Source organism: Centroberyx gerrardi, chromosome 12 (genome assembly GCF_048128805.1).
Source record: "Centroberyx gerrardi isolate f3 chromosome 12, fCenGer3.hap1.cur.20231027, whole genome shotgun sequence".
In the NCBI taxonomy this organism is placed as follows: Eukaryota; Metazoa; Chordata; class Actinopteri; order Beryciformes; family Berycidae; genus Centroberyx; species Centroberyx gerrardi.
This window is the reverse complement of record NC_136008.1, coordinates 13957075-13975927: the sequence shown is the minus strand read 5'-3', so window position 1 is coordinate 13975927 and position 18853 is coordinate 13957075. Positions and strand designations below refer to the sequence as shown.

The 18853-nt window shown below is 42.1% G+C and overlaps 3 protein-coding genes across 3 annotated transcripts; 1 reads left to right on the top strand and 2 right to left on the bottom strand.

Moving 5' to 3' along the window:
* Window positions 1-248: 248 nt before the first annotated feature.
* Window positions 249-11245, top strand: LOC139914893 (phosphatidylinositol 4-phosphate 5-kinase type-1 alpha-like). The gene is made up of 17 exons (XM_071903322.2): window positions 249-323; window positions 3149-3183; window positions 3504-3596; window positions 3837-3967; window positions 4086-4203; window positions 4387-4539; window positions 4724-5023; window positions 5473-5708; window positions 5834-5917; window positions 6087-6135; window positions 6411-6495; window positions 6693-6863; window positions 7040-7172; window positions 7297-7359; window positions 7493-7592; window positions 7754-7968; window positions 8010-11245. Exons 1-16 carry the CDS (start codon window positions 278-280, stop codon window positions 7754-7756), a joined length of 1800 nt encoding a protein of 599 aa, XP_071759423.2. The 5' UTR covers window positions 249-277; the 3' UTR covers window positions 7757-7968; window positions 8010-11245.
* Window positions 11246-11731: 486 nt separating this feature from the next.
* On the bottom strand, window positions 11732-12776 carry LOC139914920 (C-reactive protein-like). The gene is made up of 3 exons (XM_071903358.2): window positions 12719-12776; window positions 12393-12495; window positions 11732-12287 (listed from the first exon to the last, which is right to left on the bottom strand). The coding sequence occupies exons 1-3, from the start codon at window positions 12774-12776 to the stop codon at window positions 11732-11734; spliced, it is 717 nt and encodes a 238-aa protein (XP_071759459.2).
* Window positions 12777-14051: 1275 nt separating this feature from the next.
* Window positions 14052-15069, bottom strand: LOC139914921 (serum amyloid P-component-like). The gene is made up of 3 exons (XM_071903359.1): window positions 15012-15069; window positions 14680-14785; window positions 14052-14574 (listed from the first exon to the last, which is right to left on the bottom strand). The coding sequence occupies exons 1-3, from the start codon at window positions 15067-15069 to the stop codon at window positions 14052-14054; spliced, it is 687 nt and encodes a 228-aa protein (XP_071759460.1).
* Between the last annotated feature and the right edge of the window lie 3784 nt (window positions 15070-18853).

The window sequence follows — 18853 nt, the reverse complement described above, 5'->3', positions numbered from 1 at the left end:
TTACTTTGTGAAAAACAAAATAATCAAACACAGAGTGCCTGGCATGAAGAATTAACATTTGCCCAAATCTGCAATGATTCTGATGCAAATCTTCCAGGGGCAAATATAAATTAAATACATTTCTGCAGTTCATAAAGCCGGGGTGAAATAATGTTTGATTTTACCTCAAATCTAGAGTAACTTCTACTTTAGTCCACTAGGCGGGGTGATGGTGCTGAGACACGAGCATCAAAATTCAACACTCGCGCTGTCTGTGATGTGAACAGTCAAAACCGTAATGGCGACCGCTGGAACAGCAGACTCGGGATCAACAGCCCCGACAGGTAGCTAGCTAGTAAATGTAACTGTTTTGTTGTCTTCTTAAGTTAAACATACAAACAAATCTCCGTATGAAACAATGCGAGTGGTGCGATGTGGTGACTGCGGCTTTATCGTGATCCCGGTTACCTAGCTAGCTTCAGCTGGTAGGCTTTCAATCTACCAAGTTAACCTAGCATTAGCTAGCTAGTTAACAAACGTTAGCTGGTATTGTTTTTAACCCCACCAGCTAGCTCAAGTTAATTATCTAACGCCAGTAATAGTGAACTATCTACCAATACATTTGGGAAATGAATTCCGGTGCCATGTTGCCTAAAATGGTGTGTTTCGTTATCAAGCCGGCAATTTTGTTAACGTTAACGTTACTTGGCGTCAGTCCATCAATGATGACTAACATTGAGATAGCTGGAAACTGAGGGCGCCGGGTAACGTTTCTCTCGTGGTTTGGTAAATATCGTCCTTCTGTTAACTAAATGAATGGGACATGTTTGGTGGCTGGTGTTTCAAATTCGTCTGTCCATCCATGGGAAGCTAACGGTAGCTACCAGCTTTCAGGCGTCCTCTTGTCTTCCTCGCCCAGTTCACCCCTCCTCCTCCTCTCCAGTCTGTTTCTAACAGGGGCAGTGGTAAAGTTTTCAAATGTATTTTCGACCAAGACAAGTAACTTCAAAAACTAGACCCCTGTAATTCCTCTCCTGAAGTTTCGGTGATGAATAATCATAACTAACATTGACTACAGATCTCCTGCTTTCTGTTAACCAATGACGACCGACTATCATGCTTTATCAAGTTAATTAGCAGGCCTAGACTGCTAATGTCCCTAAACAGCTGATGAAATTTTGATTTTTCATGAGCCATACCCTCTGATTCTTGTTGAAGTGTTCATGGACGGGTTTCGTTTTGTTGTCATTTGTTACATAGATACTTGTGGTAGTGGGGAGCTCATGCACGCTCTTGGTCAGTTTTTATTTTGAGGACAGGACATAGGAGGGAGTCTGTAGCAGTTTCCTAATCCCTTGGTTGCGCGCACTTATCAGCTTTCCTGTGACTACTGGAGTCACTTTTCCCTTAGCAGCCATTCAGTTTGAATCAGTGAATAAAAATAGTGCTACAAAGCTCTCTTGTGGCTCCTACATGGCTGAGAGCCTGAGACTGTACAAATACAGGGTCTTAGATTCTGTCAAACACACTCACTCAGACATTTGAGCAACAATGGCATAGGGTGGTTTGCATATTGTCCTTGCTAATTGGGCCAAGAACAAGTCTTCATAGGCAGAAAATTATGTTGAGTTTGCATATCCCATGTTATTGCCTTGTGCAGGGTAACAAACAGGCTACACGTGAACAAGGCTGGAACAGGGAGTTGTTTAGTATACAGAGAGGGACAGATGGTTTGACTATTGTTGTGAAGCCTGTCAGTAACAAGCTAAAGTCAATGTTATTAAGTAATTGGGCACAATTCCTACCCTAAATCTGTTGCACCAAGTGTGTTATTATCTAGTCATACACGCATTTTGGAGGCAAAATGACAAGATTATGAAATGTGTCTGCAAGTATATAGATACAAGCATTCATTTAGTTTGTTTAGTGTTGATCGCCCATTTAGGTCAAGCCATATAGGCTGACCATGTCCTGCTCCACAGATATTAGGACTCAGTTCTGGAGGAGAGCATTGCAGCGAGGTACTAGCATGGGTGTGTGTGTGTCCATGTGTCTGTGTGTGTATGAGCAGAAACTGCATGAGCAGTGACGTTATAGTGTGTCTTTTTTTCCAAAATGAGAAGGAATGTGGGCAGAATGATGCTCATTGTTTCCTGGTGGATTGCAGTGTGTCCTTGCTAACCAAGAAAAGATGCATGTCATTCTCTGTTGGACATAGCTGAAATATCACACACTGGATTGTCACTATAGGTGTATACGCTTCCCAACATCCTTGTGTATACATTGACCTGTGGCACTCCCACACTGAAATAGATGTTGCCATTGGTAACTGGCTAGAAGTGCTTGTAGAGTGGGCGAGATAGTAGGTTTAAACAGCAAGTTTATGTAAGGACACAAGGTGGCCCATGTCTTTTTAATGTATTATCTAACTTCTAATCTTTGGTCATCAAGTCATAGATGAATCTTAAGGTTACATCCAGAGATGTAACCTTGGTGTTGACACAAACTTAACATGTCTCTCCCTACAAAAGACTACTAGTGACTACTCTGATCGGTGGAGCTTGCTGAATGGTTTAATGAACCTAACAATGTAGACACAAAGTTAGATTAAGGGAGTCTGAGAATGATAAAAGCGAAGTCATTGTGAGACATAATGGTAGGCTATTACCGAAAGAGCTAGAACTTAAATTGCACTGTTTTTCTTGATAGGAGGTGGTGATGGACACACGTCCTTAGGGACAAGGCAAATCTAGAGCAGCCAGCTCAGGGGAACAGTAGTTCCAGTTCACACAGAGCTGGTATTGGGAGCAGCAGTTAGTAACTGTGGCCACATTTAGGCCTAGGCTCATCATTGCTCTTATAGACATCCAGCCAAGGCTGGAAATAGCCCTGCTAATTAACCAGCAGAGGGGCTCTCAAACATTCACTAACAAATTCTTCCATGTTAAAAGCTGCCACCCTAAAGTGGTCTGACTTCAAAATCATTTTAAACTTAAAGCTTACAGTGACTGCATGGGTTGACAGTGGCGTGAGTTTCATTAAGTTGAGTCTGAACAAGAGCTAGCAGCTGCTTAACAATGAAGACTTTAGTGTTTTTCCATGTTTGATTTGTCATTGTACTATGTACACTTTGCATTTCTCAAATTAACTTCTCTCCCTCTCTCATTAGGGCCCAGCAGCACCCGAAAAGTGGCTTCTCCAGAGGTAAGACAATCAGAAAATAGCCTACATCGGTTAAATGTCAACACCTTTACATTACAGTCCCAGGCCAGGTAAAGTAAATGTTGACCCAGTCAACTCTGAGGAGGGAAGGAGAACAGGTTCAGAGAGTTTGAGGTTGTCATGTGAAGATGTTTACCCAATCTAGCCAAAAGACAGCATGTTCTTTGTTGTTTGTGTGTGTCTGTGTGTGCGTGCATTGTCTTATGTTTCTGTTCACCCCTTTCCTGCCCTAACCCCCTCTCTCTTCACCCATCTTTCTGTATTCCTCTTTGCCTTTTCCCCCTCTCCTTCCCTCTCGTCAGATGCCTGGCTCTTCAGGCACGACTCAGAGTATGAAGAAGACCATTGGACACCGAGGCGTTGAGACCACCACAGGAGAAACCACCTATAAAAAGGTTAGAACGGGGTGGGGGTCAGTGACACCAATTTTGTTGACACCCACAACACTCAGGACCAAGGACCAATACATAGGCCTACGTGTTAGGTGTTTGTATTCTAAAATTAGTCTGGAATCCCCCTCACTAGTCACTCAAGAATGACGGGTGAAAATACACAAGAAGTTACAGAGGCGTCATTAAAATTTAGTTTGTTCCAGTTACTACATGTTCTCTCTTTCTCTCTTATGTCCTCTCTAGACCACGTCATCTGCCCTAAAAGGTGCCATCCAGTTGGGCATTACTCACACAGTTGGCAGCTTGAGCCAAAAGGCTGAGAGGGATGTCCTTATGCAGGACTTTGTGGTGGTCGAAAGCATCTTCTTCCCCAGGTTGGTAATAGAAGTCAGAGTTGATCAAACAGGGTTTGTCTGTGGTTTTATTTTTTGATTTCAAATACTCAATTTCTTGGCTTCTCTCTCTCGCTCTCCCTCTCATATTTGTTTTCAGTGAAGGCAGTAACCTGACTCCTGCTCATCACTACAGTGACTTTCGTTTTAAGACCTATGCTCCTATTGCCTTTCGTTACTTCAGAGAACTATTTGGCATCCGGCCAGATGACTACCTGGTCAGTACATACACCGAAAGGCACATCCATGTTTATAAGAAGTGCTCTCATTGTGGCTCTAGCTACTGTCCCAATATTTATTTTGCTCTGCAAAAAGATTTAGTTAAGTTAGATTTAAGCTTATGCCAACATGTCTGTTCTCTTTGGATTGTATACTAATGCAAACTCCACTCCCTCTTGCAGTATTCGTTGTGTAACGAGCCACTGATCGAGCTGTCTAACTCCGGAGCCAGTGGCTCCCTCTTCTACGTGTCTAGTGATGATGAGTTCATCATCAAGACTGTTCAGCATAAAGAGGCAGAGTTCCTCCAGAAACTCTTGCCCGGATACTTCATGGTGAGTCTGAGGGACAGAATGGAAATGGGGAGTGGGTGCAGTATGAGTAATTATGATTTTTATAACTGTGATTATCGTGAGAGTAGGAGGCTGAATAGAATGGAAGCTCCAATAATTTCTCCCCAATTTAACTATGTTACATCTAGAAGTCACCTCTTTCTTACCTACTCCTCCTCCTTTCCAGAATCTAAACCAAAACAAGCGGACCCTGCTACCCAAGTTCTACGGGCTGTACTGCGTCCAGGCTGGCGGCAAGAACATCCGTATCGTAGTGATGAACAATCTGCTGCCTCGGATCATCCCCATGCACCTCAAATATGACCTGAAGGGCTCCACTTATAAGAGACGAGCCTCGCCTAAGGAGAGGGAGAAGGCTGTGCCGACGCACAAAGACCTGGACTTTATCCAGGACTTGCCTGATGGCCTGCTGCTGGAAGCTGACAACTACAATGCCCTCAGCAAGACCATCCAGAGGGACTGCCTGGTGAGTCACAGAGACACCTGTATTTCATTGATTAATTAATTTTTAGTGTGTCATGCACTCAAGGTTCCCAGCCCACATGGGTTTACAAGACGCATTCATACATCACGTTGAAATATGCACGTATATCAAACTTCTTAAACTCTGGGTTCAAATCTTGGACCTTTGTCACATGCCACACCACTCTCTCTCTCCCATCCCTCCTGTCACCGTCAAACATCAAATAAAGCAATAATGCCCCAAAAAATGTTTGAAAAGATTAAAGGACATGACTTCACTTACACACATACGGCCCATGGATGGTTATTTGAGGTTTCCCAAATGAATATTCTTTTAATGAGACTGTGGTTGGGCATATGCATAAGTGCACATGTGTTAATGTATTTGTTGTGGAGGTTTGCTCTTACTGATGTTTATAGTAACTCTTCATTGTGCTTGTATGTGTTGTGTAGCTCCTACAGAGTTTCAAGATCATGGATTACAGTCTGTTGGTGGGCATACACAACCTGGACCAGGCCAGTCGAGAGCGGGAGCGCGGTGGGGGGCATTCGGGGGACAGTGGGGGGTCGGAGGGGGCAGTGACCCCAGATCAGCGCCGGCCACAAGCCCAGAAAAGTCTGTACTGCACAGCCATGGAGTCCATCCAAGGAGAAGCTCGAGGGAAAGGAGCCTTGGAATCAGAAGACCAGTGAGTCTTGTCACTTAACTGACCACCAGCAGAGCTGAGTTTGAATGAAATTGTTTGTTCACAGTGTAATCTGTACATTGCAAATAGCAACTGAGTGATCTGTTGTTCTGTCCTCGTCATTCCAGCATGGGGGGGATTCCAGCTCGCAATACTAAAGGAGAGAGGATGCTGGTCTACATCGGCATCATTGACATTCTACAGTCCTACAGGTTGGTGACACTGAGCAGCCAAACTGGTTCATGTGAGCAGTCTCAAGTCCTGAGCAAGCTACTATTTGTTCTGTATTTGATTTACCTAGCTGCATGCATTACACATTTGCTGATGTTCATCACAGTGAATATACAGGCAGTATAGCCTCTTTTTTTTCTCATCTTTTAGATTTATCAAGAAGTTAGAGCACTCCTGGAAGGCCCTGGTCCATGATGGGGTAAGAGCCTACACACTACACCGTCCTACAAAGCCAAAGAAAGTATCCGTGTGAGCAAAATGACTACAAAGTTTATCTCATGCTTTGACAAAAGTATTGTTGGTACAGAATTTTTACTGTATATCATATAATAGCATTCATGGATATATATATTTGTTAATATGAAATCTAAACCCTACAACCATTAAAAAAAACAGAAAACGTAGTTACACATATAGATGTAGATGCTTCAGGGTCTGTCAGATTCTAATTGCTCTGTTGCCTTTTCTCTGTAGGATACTGTCTCGGTTCACAGACCTGGCTTCTATGCTGAACGGTTCCAGCAATTCATGTGTAACACAGCGTTTAAGAAAATTCCATGTAAGTCTGCGTGTGTGTGTGTGTGGGTGTAACAATGAATTAAGGTTTTCTTGATGCATAATATTGTTTGTCACAGCATGAAATATCTCAAGGGTTTCTGGGGTTATTAAAATCCAGGGGTGAGATGTCTTGGTGCCTTTTATTAATCATTTAATTTCCTCTTTCATTCCCCTCTCCTTCCTGTCCTCCATCTTCAGTAAAGCCTTCCCCATCTAAGAAGAGTCGTGGTGGCGGTCAGGGGGGGCTTAGGAGGGCTCCCACCTTGGGAGCTCCTACCCCTCTGTCCCACGCAGCAGGACAGTCAGCTGTTGACTCCAGACTGGTCTACCACAGCCATTTGAAAAGCACAGACTCAGAGGGAGACAGCGGTAAGACAGAAAGGCGGAGAACTGAGGCAGCACAAGCAATATGATCAAAACACTAGGTAGAGCTTTGGCAACATTGTTGAACAACTCCCGTTTTTGTCATAGCTGTGTTGAGAATGGAGACACTTATTTAGAAATCTGCAATAGTTTGGTTTCTTATTGTGGTTGTTTGTTGTCAGGCATGCAGTCGGGCAGACCGGATCTGGTGCCAAGGACCCCTCCACTGGTGGGAGGCTCTGCTGACTGTGAGGCCAACCTGTCCACCTCATCACTAGGCAGCACAGGACTTGCCTCCTCCTCTCCTCCCTTACGGTAAGGCATCACCCCCCCCCCCCCCCCCTCTCTCTCTCTCTCTCTCACTCACTCACTCACTCACTCACTCACTCACTCACTCAAGGTATTTTAGTTTTCTGACCTGTATTTACTTTCCCTGTAGGTCTGTAGGGGTGGAGGTGCACAAATCTGCGTACACAGACCACGACCAAGGTGCTTCCCGCAGGTACTGATGACATGGAGAGGGCGCCCATAGGCCTTCAATGACGCCCCTATCAGACTGTAACATGGATGCATTTTATCTCACTTGTGTTATTCAGTGTCTCATTCATTTTCTGTGCTCTCTTTCTCTGTGCCAGTATTGAGGCAGAGGCGATCGGGGACAATTCGGGCAACCTGTCTGGAAATGAAGACGTAGTGTCGCTATCGGACATCATCCCCGAGACCAACATCTGTTTTGTAAGTCGGACCCTTCTCTTAGAAAACGCATGCACACACACAAACACCCTGACTACTAAAACCATTAATTAATTCATTTAGAATTGATTGTTAGTGGTGTATTTCTTTTATCAGTTTCAGCCTGATGATTTTGGCATTGATGTTGGTTTGATCTTCAACAGTAAAAGCGGAGCCAGTGGCATCTAAAGACAAGGCGGTTCTGGAAGAGATGAGGTGGGCAGAAGTCAGGATAAAGAGAGTGAAAGTCACGCATCCACAGCGGACCCACCTTCTCCCTCCCCTGTTGTTTCCTCACCCATATATGCAGGGGAGGCTCTATCTATGCTGGTTGAAGGAGCGAGGTGCAGCGGAGGTTGTGACACTGAGGAAAGCGGAGGTGGGAGGATCAAGGAGAAGACGGTGTGCGGTAGGCTGTAGGCTTTCCCAGCCAACAATGCAGGGTATGCTGCTTGAAAACCAACTGTTCATTACTGGTGTCACTGAGCTCACTTATTTGTCCACACCTGTCACAAAGCCCCACTGTCCCTCATAAACGGCTGAAAAACAGGCTTATGACCCTGCACTGGCAGCGCTTGGGCGACCTGTGATGTTACAAAACCCTCCCCTACCATCCCCAACCAATCACCACCGAGTTTGACATTCACAACATGTCTGTCTGCTGTGATGACATGATTATAACGAAATCATTAGTTGTATATTATATTGTGAATAAAACAAGCCCTGCCTTCACCAGTGGATGGTGATGGCAGCAGGATTATCAGTTTGGAGTTTGCTACTTCATCTATGATGTGGAGTCAGTCATCCTGCCCCCTTTTCGCAGCACGAAGGGATGTGAGTGGGCACAGACAGCAGTTCAGCAGGAACACACACTTACAAGCACATTAAGGGCATAGCCTGCATTTGTAGGAGTGAACATGTGGGTCTGTGTATGTGCACAGTCTAAGTGGGTTCAGTTTTCTGTGACTCACGCCCTAATGTTCCTTTTATCACACATCCACTTCCCTCAGCACTCCTCATGAGCAGGAGCGCCCCGAGCTATTGATTGTTCTCATCGTTATCGACAGGAATTGTTCAAATCAACACTTGCTGCTGTTGGCTCTACAATCATGTATGCATTTCTTTGAATGATTGTGGATGTACAATACAGAGTGTGCAGAGTTCACATTTTGAAAGGGAGGAGGGGTGGGTTGAACCAGGCCCATACCGTAATATTGTTTCAAACTTAGTTTTAAATATTCTGCTCGAAGCCATGCTGGTGCTCCAAAGGTCCTGCAAGCTAATGCCACTGTAGAATGTACATTACAATGTTCTTCTCATAAAATGTGTCTTACCAACATGGCGGACAGCATATGTAACCCTGAAATCTCCCCCTCTGATGTGACCATGTGTGCCAAGGTATGAATGAGTAAAGAGCAGAGCTGTTGACAGCATTGCTGGCCAGTAGATGCTGATAAATGAAGTCTGGATATAAAGATATTAGAATAGTATTTTGTCCACCTATTGTCATTCGTCCTTTATGTCTGTGCCTTTACACTTTTTGTCTCTCTCCCAACGTCTGATGCTGTATTACTGAGACTTTTACAGGTGGGCGAGTGTGTGTTCTCGTTAATGTTCTGTCACGCACAGAAGCCTGCCATATCACTACAGCCGAAGTCATCAAACTGCCGATTGTATGTCTGACTGATCATGGAACAACCAATCAGTTGTTCGAAAAGTCGAAAAGGATTTCACAGTTTTTAATGCTTACACTAGTGTGATCCCTTTTGCTTATGTCTCTATGAATGTTGTGTCACAGTAGTTCATCAGCTTAACATATTTTTTACTTTCTCTTGACAACATACATTAAGGACGGTTGTCTCTTATTAATCATTTCTGCTGGTTACAGAAATGATGGTCACATCCACTCTAGGACCAAGTATGATATGAACCATTTGTATAGGATTGTTTGTATGTAGGCTTTGGCAGCTTTTATATGGCTGTTTATATAAATTATGTATTTGTTTTCACATAAACAGTTTTTTGTCTATTTTCTTTGTTTATCTTATTGTTTAGGGCACTAAAACAAGCCACTGAGGTGGCTGGCAGCAAGCTTTTTATCTCATGAGATATTTCTGACGCAGAAATTTTAATCACACCAAGTGACTGTAGCAGACCGTAAGATTTTATACAGCATCTCTTCTAATGAATTAGGATTGTTTATGTTTGTTAGGCACATGTGGTCTATGCACCGGAGAGGGAGAAGGGGAAATGTGAGATGTGAATACAGAAAGATGTAATGGAGGCAAACTGCCAGGGATGGAAAATTACTCATGTTCATCAATGTGTGATGGCACAACTGAGGATTTAGGATTGAGTCTTTTGTTGTGAATTATAAGCCAGCCATGGCACCAAAGAGAAGAGCAAAACACACAGGCAAGCTCTTACCTCGCAAAAGGCTGTTCAGGATCCAGTACAGTCAACATGCAAAGCAAATGAGATACACATGGACTGATATGATGTGTATGGTAATAACACTGGGCTGACCTGTGTTTTAAGGATCTATTAAACTGGATGTTTCTTGCAGAATAATTTTATGTCTGACAGGAATTGCATGTGTGTAGGTTTTTTTTTAGCCCCATTACGATTTTTTTCCCCCTTAATCAAAGAATTGGTTTATTTTGTGGCCTGAGACATTTCAAGTTTTTTCCCCACATTCCTGTTAAATTCATAGTTGATTTACTACAATTGTGGTAGCTTTTAGAACCTATCCTTCTTTGCATTATGTATTTGACATTCTTCATTTCCAGAATCTCATGCAGAAGATTTAGATATTGGTTATTATTTAAAAGAGATCAATTTAAAGTCCTATTCTGTTGGTTGAAAGACAAACAGCCACCAAAGAAAACACTCCAAGAGACACTTTCTGATGAGAAAAGTCCAGATATTTTGTGACAGTTGGATTTTGATGTACCCTGTTTAAATCTACAGTTTTCAGAACTACCTGGTTTTTGATGGGTGGTACTGTGTAATTGCTGGACACAGACCAGTTCTGTCACAGTTGGTATTTACTACACCATGGCACAAGAGAAACATCATCGTTTGGTGCTCAAAGGGCGGTGCACTCTCAACATAGACACTACAATATATATGAACTAATGCAATACGAGCAACAGTCTGCCATCTTTCAGTTCCAAGAAACATATTTATTAATACTATTATGAACTTGTTGTAGGCTGAAATGATACAGTTGTAATATGTACCTTTTAGATGATTGTACGTAAAATGTATACTGACAGAGAAGGATGTCTGAAACTTTATAGCGTGCATTGCTTATGGAAGGGGATTGTTTGACAATTTCATTTTTTTATATTTCATGTTTAGATTGTGATATGATAGATATATTCTCTCCATAATGATTCTGGGTTGACGATCTCCCATGCTTTTCTATATGAATGTTTCACATGGCCTATGAGCCAATGTTGCTGGTTGCCGTCTATGCTTCAATTACTATATTTTTACTGTGTATAAAATGTGTATATGTACATAGGAGTCACGGAAATGCCTTCTCATGCGATATGTGCTGCCTGTCCCTCCTGCCATGTTTCAGTTATGTGGTGGTGATGTTTTTCATAATGTCTCTGATTTTAAAGGATTAAACATATTTTCTAAATCTTGTTTCTTGCACCCTTATTCATGAAAATTGATTTCTAACTGACTGTTTTATAAGTGGTTGTGATATGCTAGGGGGTAGAAAAAGTGCCCTTCAACTAAAGGCTTTCCAGTGTAGAGCGCTTAGACCAAAAATATACTTTTCCAGATAAATGTGGTAGCACATCCAATGGATAAAGAGCAAGACCTTGTGATTGTGTGACAGGCTGTGAAGAAGACTGTTCTAGACAAATATTTGATGCACTGCTGCAAAGTAGATCAGTGAAATACAAATTCTCTGTCTTCCTCTTAATTCTTTGGATGTGCTACATTTTGTCAGGGTTTTAAACAAAATAAGCTTATCAGACTGACTGGCTTTGAATGATATGTGTAAGTGTGATTCCCATGATGTGTGAAAAAAATACAACACATTTTTGACAATTTACTCATTTCAGTATTGTATTATTTATTGCGTAACATAAGAGTGCACAACGTTGGCTACAGTGCATGCTCTAGTAGAGCCGCCATGTGTCACTCCTAATGGGTATTGGGCTTATTTCTAAGCGGTGCTCGTCTTCCACCAGTACTAACCCTTTGATCTCAAACTCCAGCTCTCTCCAGTTGAACACATTCCCTGGAATGAAGTGGTCGCTGCTCATGTAGAGCTGGATCTCACTGGGCGAGAGCACATAGTCCCACATGTGGACCTCAGAGATCATGCCGATGAAAGACTGTTGAGCATCGAACTTCCCGCCGTGAGAGTCCTGCTCTTGGCCGAGGATGGTGATGGGACGCCCGGTGATGGGACGTCCGGAGTGGATGAATCTTTTGACGGTCGGCTTGCCGTCCACCCACAGCTGAGCCACCCCGGTGTCGGAGGTCCAGGTGGCGCACATGGAGTGCCAGGCGTTCCGTTCCAAGGACACGGCCAAGAAGCGTGCGTTCTTGCCCCGAACAGATGCGTCAATCTCATCTTTTGAGTTTATTTTAAAAATCAAAAAGTCATTGCTGTGGGACGGAGTAGCCAAAGAGAAGAGCGAATATTGTCTGCTGAGATCTGTGAAGAATCTGAACAGATCGGCCAACGGTGAGAGATGCAAGGAAGAATTTAATCAAAAACATAATGAACAATATGACCTTTCTGCAATTCTTTACTGATAATACCACGTTTACCTGAGGCAGGCTGTCACAGAGTTGAATTTGCTTTTATTTGTCAGTAGTTTGACATGAGCTGTGCTGGTCTGTTTAGGAAAGACGAACGCTTTGCCTGAGAGATCTGCACAGGGGAGAAAACCAAACCAACAAACTCAGACAGGCCAGTCAGAGTTCAAGTGACAGGAGAGAAGGCAAGAAAAGGTTTGTAACTACACATACACTGTCTCAAACAATATATTCTGTGTTTGAATGAAACAGAAAAAACAGTGCAGCAAATCACTCACAAATAGCCTACTAGTTTCAATATATTGGGTAATCACAGACTTGATTGAACAATGACAAACCTTGAGGTGCTGCATAACATGTTGCAAACAGCACCATCAGAAGTAAGAGCTTCTCCATCTGAGATTAAAAAAAAAATTGAAGTTTTAAGTCACAATTGCATTGCAGATAATATTGTTTAATATGACCTGTGAACTCATTCTCCTGTAGCATTATGGTCATGAGATTTTATCACTTTAGCTGCATAATTTTTCAAAGATACCGTAAAGGGAGAGAGCCAATAGAAAACAAAACATTAGGAATAAGATGGAAATAACATTTTAACATAACAAAAGCATGAGAGAAGTGGCTGAGGTAGACCTCTGTAGACTAAAATGGAAACAAACATGAAGATTCACGCTATAAATCCAATTAGATTGATAGCAGGTTTTGATTCTTAGAGGTGTAGAGACAAATCTTACCTTGTGGCTTGGTTGTATCATCTGCGTGTGAATGACCTGGACCCCCAAATTCAAAACCTCCTTTTATTTGTGAGGCAAATAGGTTAGGCTATTTGCTCTTTGATCTGTCATCATCACAGAGTGTGTACTTTCTCTCTTTTTCTTTCTTTCCTTCTTTCTTGTCTCTGACTATTTATAATCATATAGAATGTAGCCATAATCTCTTCCCCTGGCTGTGAAGAAGGCTGTTTTAGACAAATATTTGATGTACTTCTGCAAAGTAGATCAGTAAAATGTAAATTATCTGTCTACCTCTTTATTCTTTGGATGTGCTAGCACATGTGTTCATCTGGTTGTGATGCTTCAGCCTAGGGCTGGGTGATATTGTTGAAATCAATATCACGATAATCAGACTTTTCAATATCTATATATATATATATATGTATATATATATATATATGTGTGTGTGTATATATATATCATGATATGGCTCACTTATGCAAAATCACCTTAATCAAATTAATGTTCATCCCATTGAACCAAATGGTAATGTTGGGTGTGATGTCAAACAAAACTGAATTTTTTAAATAATATTCCTTAAAGTGTTTAATACCTCATTTTTGCCAGAGCTTTTAAATACAATTTGCTTGCTGTCATAAATTTAAACAGCAGAATTGTGTGTCAAGATATCCCCAAATCATCATATCATCACGATATGATTTCACTGAAAGATGATAAACGATATTATCGCCCAGCCACATGCAGGGAGGGCAGATGGACTGGAGTTTGATTCCCATGATATGTGGAAAAAACACAACATGAACTTTTGACAATTTATTTATTTTAGTTATTGCATAACATAAGAGTGCACAACATAGTATATAGGCTACTGGCTAACATGCATGCTGTAACCAGTAGGGTGACCACCAGTGACTAATTGACTGTTTTACATGTGTCACTGCTGTATTCTGCTTTCCTGCTTCTCTTCCACCAGGATTTGCCCTGTGATCTGAAACTCCAGCGCTCTCCAGTTGAAGATATTCCCTGGAGTGAAGTTCATGTCATCCATGTAGAGCTGGATCTCACTGGGCGAGAGCACATAGTCCCACATGTGGACATCAGAGAGCATGCCGATGAAAGACTGGGTAGCATCAAAACCCCCGCCGTACGAGTCCTGCTCTTGGCCGAGGATGGTGATGGGAGGCCCGGTGATGGGACGTCCGGAGTGGATGAATCTTTTGACGGTCGGCTTGCCGTCCACCCACAGCTGAGCCACCCCGGTGTCGGAGGTCCAGGTGGCGCACATGGAGTGCCAGGTGTTACGTTCCAAGGACACAGCCAAGAAGTTTGTGATGCTGTCCCGAGCCCAAATGTCAATCACATCCTTTGAGTTTATTTTGATAATCAAAAAGTCATTGCTGTGGGACGGAGTAGCCAAAGAGAAGAGCGAATATTGTCTGCTGAGATCTGTGAAGAATCTGTACAGATCGGCCAACGGTGAGAGATGTAGGGAAGCATTTCATCGAAAACATAATGAATAATATGACCTTTCTGCAATTCTTAACTGATAATACCACGTTTACCTGAGGCAGGCTGTCACAGAGATGAATGATGATGATGATGATGTCAGTAGTTTGACATGAGCTGTGCTGGTCTCTTTAGGAAAGACGAACACTTTGCCTGAGAGATCTGCACAGGGGAGAAAACCAAACCAACAAACTCAGACAGGCCAGTCAGAGTTCAAGTGACAGGAGAGACAGCAAGAAAAGGTTTATAACTACACATACACTGTCTCAAACAATATATTCTGTGTTTGAATGAAACAGAAAAAAACAGTGCAGCAAATCACTCACAAATACTAGTGTCAATATATTGGGTAATCACAGACTTGATTGAACAACAATGGTTGACAAACCTTGAGGTGCTGCATAACATGTTGCAAACAGCACCATCAGAAGTAAGAACTTCTCCATCTGTGATTTAAAAAGTTTAAGTCAGAATTGCATTGCAGATAATATTGTTTAACAAGACTCTTAACATGATCAGTGAACTCATTCTCCTGTAGCATTATGCTCATGACATTTTATCACTTTGGCTGCATAATTTTTCAGGCTTAGGCAATACTGAGGTGCCAAGTAACTAGTTTTGCAATCTGTGCAAAAAAAACCCCAATTCTAGACAGTGTCGTACTTCTGCCATATTTCTCCATAATCTAATGAATAAATGTCATGTCAATAAAAAATAGGCCTCATACTTTTAATTTGTATATGATAGCTCAAAGATACCTTAAAGGGAGAAAGCCAACAAAAAACAAAATATTAGGAATACGATGAAAATAACATTGAAAACAGCAACAGAAAACTGGCTCAGGTAGAGCTCTGTAGACTAAAATGGAAACAAACTTGAAGATTCACACTATAAATCCACCATAAATCCAATTAATAGCAGAGTTTGATTCCTAGAGGTGTAGAGACAAATCTTACCTTGTGGCTTGGTTGTATCAGCTTCATGTGAATGACCTGGACTCCCCAAATTCAGGATGCTGGACCTCCTTTTATTTGTGAGCCAAGTAGGCTAGGCTATTTGCTCTTTGATCTTCTTTATCATCACAGACTGTGGACTTTTCTTTCTTTCTTTCCTTTTTTTTTGCAGACCAAACATTGTAATAAAACATCTCAGAATCACATCATCACCATTAGTAAAAAACATAAATGTACAGTCATGCTTTGAGTTTATTAAAAATGTGTTTTTATAAATATGAGTTCATTTTCCACAATTTGTGATTCATAGTAGCCTAGTTGTCTTACCTATTAATTAATTAATTTGTTTATTTGTTATGTCTTTTAAAGAACATTCTGCATTAAATCATATGTTGGTTGGGTCCTCGTAATTTTAAAATTCATTGATCTTCTTGATTTCCAAAGCTCTTCCTTAACAAAAGGAATAACTCCCCACTAACGAATGAACATTAGCTGAGGCCTCATGCTCTAAAGAGCCATACCCACATCTTCAAATTTATATACGGTTTTATACATGTTTCAATAAATAACATTGCCCAGACTCCAGATAGCAGGAAGTATTGTTTCCTCATTCCCACAGCAGCTGTCCTGGGCACTAATTAGCACTTATAAGCACAGTTCTAATTCTATGGAAAACCTGTGTTAGCTGACAATGTGTCCAATCTGGCATACAAAGTGTTAACATTCATTCATTAACATGTTGATGCCAACTTGGCAGGTGGCAGTCCCAGTTTCACCTTTGAGATCAATAAAGTTTAATGGTGCAGTAGGCTAGATAGGATTTAACTGACCCATAGCACAAAATAACCATAATAACCTATATGTTGTTGACAAATACCAATGAGTCAATGATTACCTCGCCATGGTGCTGCGTGTACTGGCTTTCAAAACTCACTTTCTGGCCCTATTCTGTTTTGATAACTAACGCTATGCGATAATTCTTTTTCTTTTTTGGCATTTCTGCTTTACTAGACAGCCACATGAGAGAGACAGGAGAGACAGGGCAGAGAGGGGGAACGACATGCAACAAAGGGCACAGGCTGGACTCGAACCCGTGCCGCTGTGATTAGGACTTAGCCTTATTGGTCAGTCACATGCTTTACAAGTGACTGCCCACTTCCCTATTACCAACAACTTGATCCATGTTCCTCTGAAACCCACTTGTCTCTAGACCACCACTTTGACTACTACTACTACTAATTATAATAATACATTTTATTTAATGGTGCCTTTCATGGCACTCAAGGTCACCTTACATCATATAAGATCAGTAATAGAACATACAATAAACAACAAAGCACCAGTAATAAGACATCAGTACAATCAACAGTAAGACATGCAATAAGCAACAGAGCATAGCTCAGCAATGAGTTAAAAATCGATATTGTAGTATAAAATACGATGCAGTTGATGCAGTTAAAGTGAGTAAGCTAGTTTAAAGAGATGGGTTTTAAGAGCAGTTTTGAATTCTGTAATGGAGTCCAGTATGCGGATGTGAGGGGGAAGGGAGTTCCAAAATTTGGGTGCAGCATAGGAGAAGGCCCTGGCACCCATTGTGCTGAGGTTGATGGTTGGTACAGCCAGTAGACCTGCTGATGAAGACCGCAGGGAGCGAGAGGGAGTGTAAGTCTGAAGGAGGTCTGTGAGATAAGCAGGGGATAGATTATGAAGAGCCTTAAATGTTAATAATAAGATTTTAAAGTGAATCCGTTGTGACACAGGGAGCCAGTGTAATTGAATCAACAGGGGAGTGACATGTTCAGTGCACTTTGATTGTGTAATAATCCGTGCTGCAGAGTTCTGGATGAGTTGGAGTCGGTGAATAAGTTTGTTGGGGATGCCTACCAGGATCGCATTGCAGTAGTCAATGCGTGATGTGACCAGAGCATTGACTAAGACTTCCGTGGAGTGTTGTGTCAAAGCAGGGTGTAGTCTGGAGATGTTTCGCAGATGGAAAAAGGCAATCCGGGAGACATTGTTTATATGACTGGAGAAAAAAAGGGTACTGTCCAGGATAACACCGAGGCTCTTAACCTGTGTGGAGACAGGTAAGGTGGCTCCAGCAATGGGGAGTGAACAAATATTTGTTTTTGAGAGTGTAGATTTAGAGCCAATGAGGAGTAGTTCAGTTTTACTACTGTTGAATTTTAGGTAGTTGTTTGTCATCCATATCTGTAAATCATGGAGACAAGCAGTGAGGGTACTGGAGGGGAGAGTATAAGTGGGCTTTGTGGAAACATAAAGCTGCGTATCGTCAGCATAACAGTGAAAATGAATACCATAGTGCCGGAAGATGTTGCCAAGAGGGAGGAGGTAAATAATAAACAGGAGTGGCCCCAACACTGAACCCTGTGGAACTCCGTGGTGAACTATGGAGCTTTCTGACCGGTAATTCTGAATTTGTGCAAAATGTGTCCTGTCTGCAAGGTAGGAGGCAAACCACTGATACACAGTGCCCCCAACTCCAATACTGGCCAGACGATCCAAGAGGAGCTGATGGGATACAGTATCAAAGGCTGCGGTGAGGTCCAGGAGGATGAGGATAGAGAGTAGTCCGGAATCAACTGCATGGAGGAGGTCGTTGGTGATCTTAACCAGGGCTGTTTCTGTGCTATGTTTGGGGCGAAAGCCAGATTGGAATTGTTCAAAGAGATTATTGTTATCAAGGTGGATCTGGAGTTGAGATGCAACTACCCTCTCAAGAATTTTGGAGATGAATGGTAAATTGGAAATGGCCGGTAGTTGTTTTGGTCACTAGAGTCTAAACCAGGTTTTTTCAGAGTTGGTCTGATTATGGCAACTTTCAGTGATGGGGGAACTGTACCAGTGGACAGAGAGGAGTTGATAATGGAGGTTATCAGGGAAATGATAGAGGGCAAGCATGCTTTAACTAGGGTTGTGGGAATTGGATCCAGGTGACATGTGGAGGTATTGGACTTAGTAATAAGTTCAAAAATGTGATTTTCAGTTGGAAGACTGAAGTCACACAGGACAGTGGATGGGGACAGTTTCATGGCGCTTGCTGATGGTAAGTTGGTCTGCATAATGTTAGCAGAGGCCAGCTGCTCATGAATTGTACTAATTTTGGAGTTGAAAAACTTCAAAAAAGCAGAGTATTGCTCATTAGAAAGGTTACTGTTCATATTGGTTTCAGGTGGTTTGAGTAACCTTTTCACTGTGGAGAAGAGAGTTCTAGTATTCCCTTCACCTGTACTGATGATATTTGCATAATAGGAGG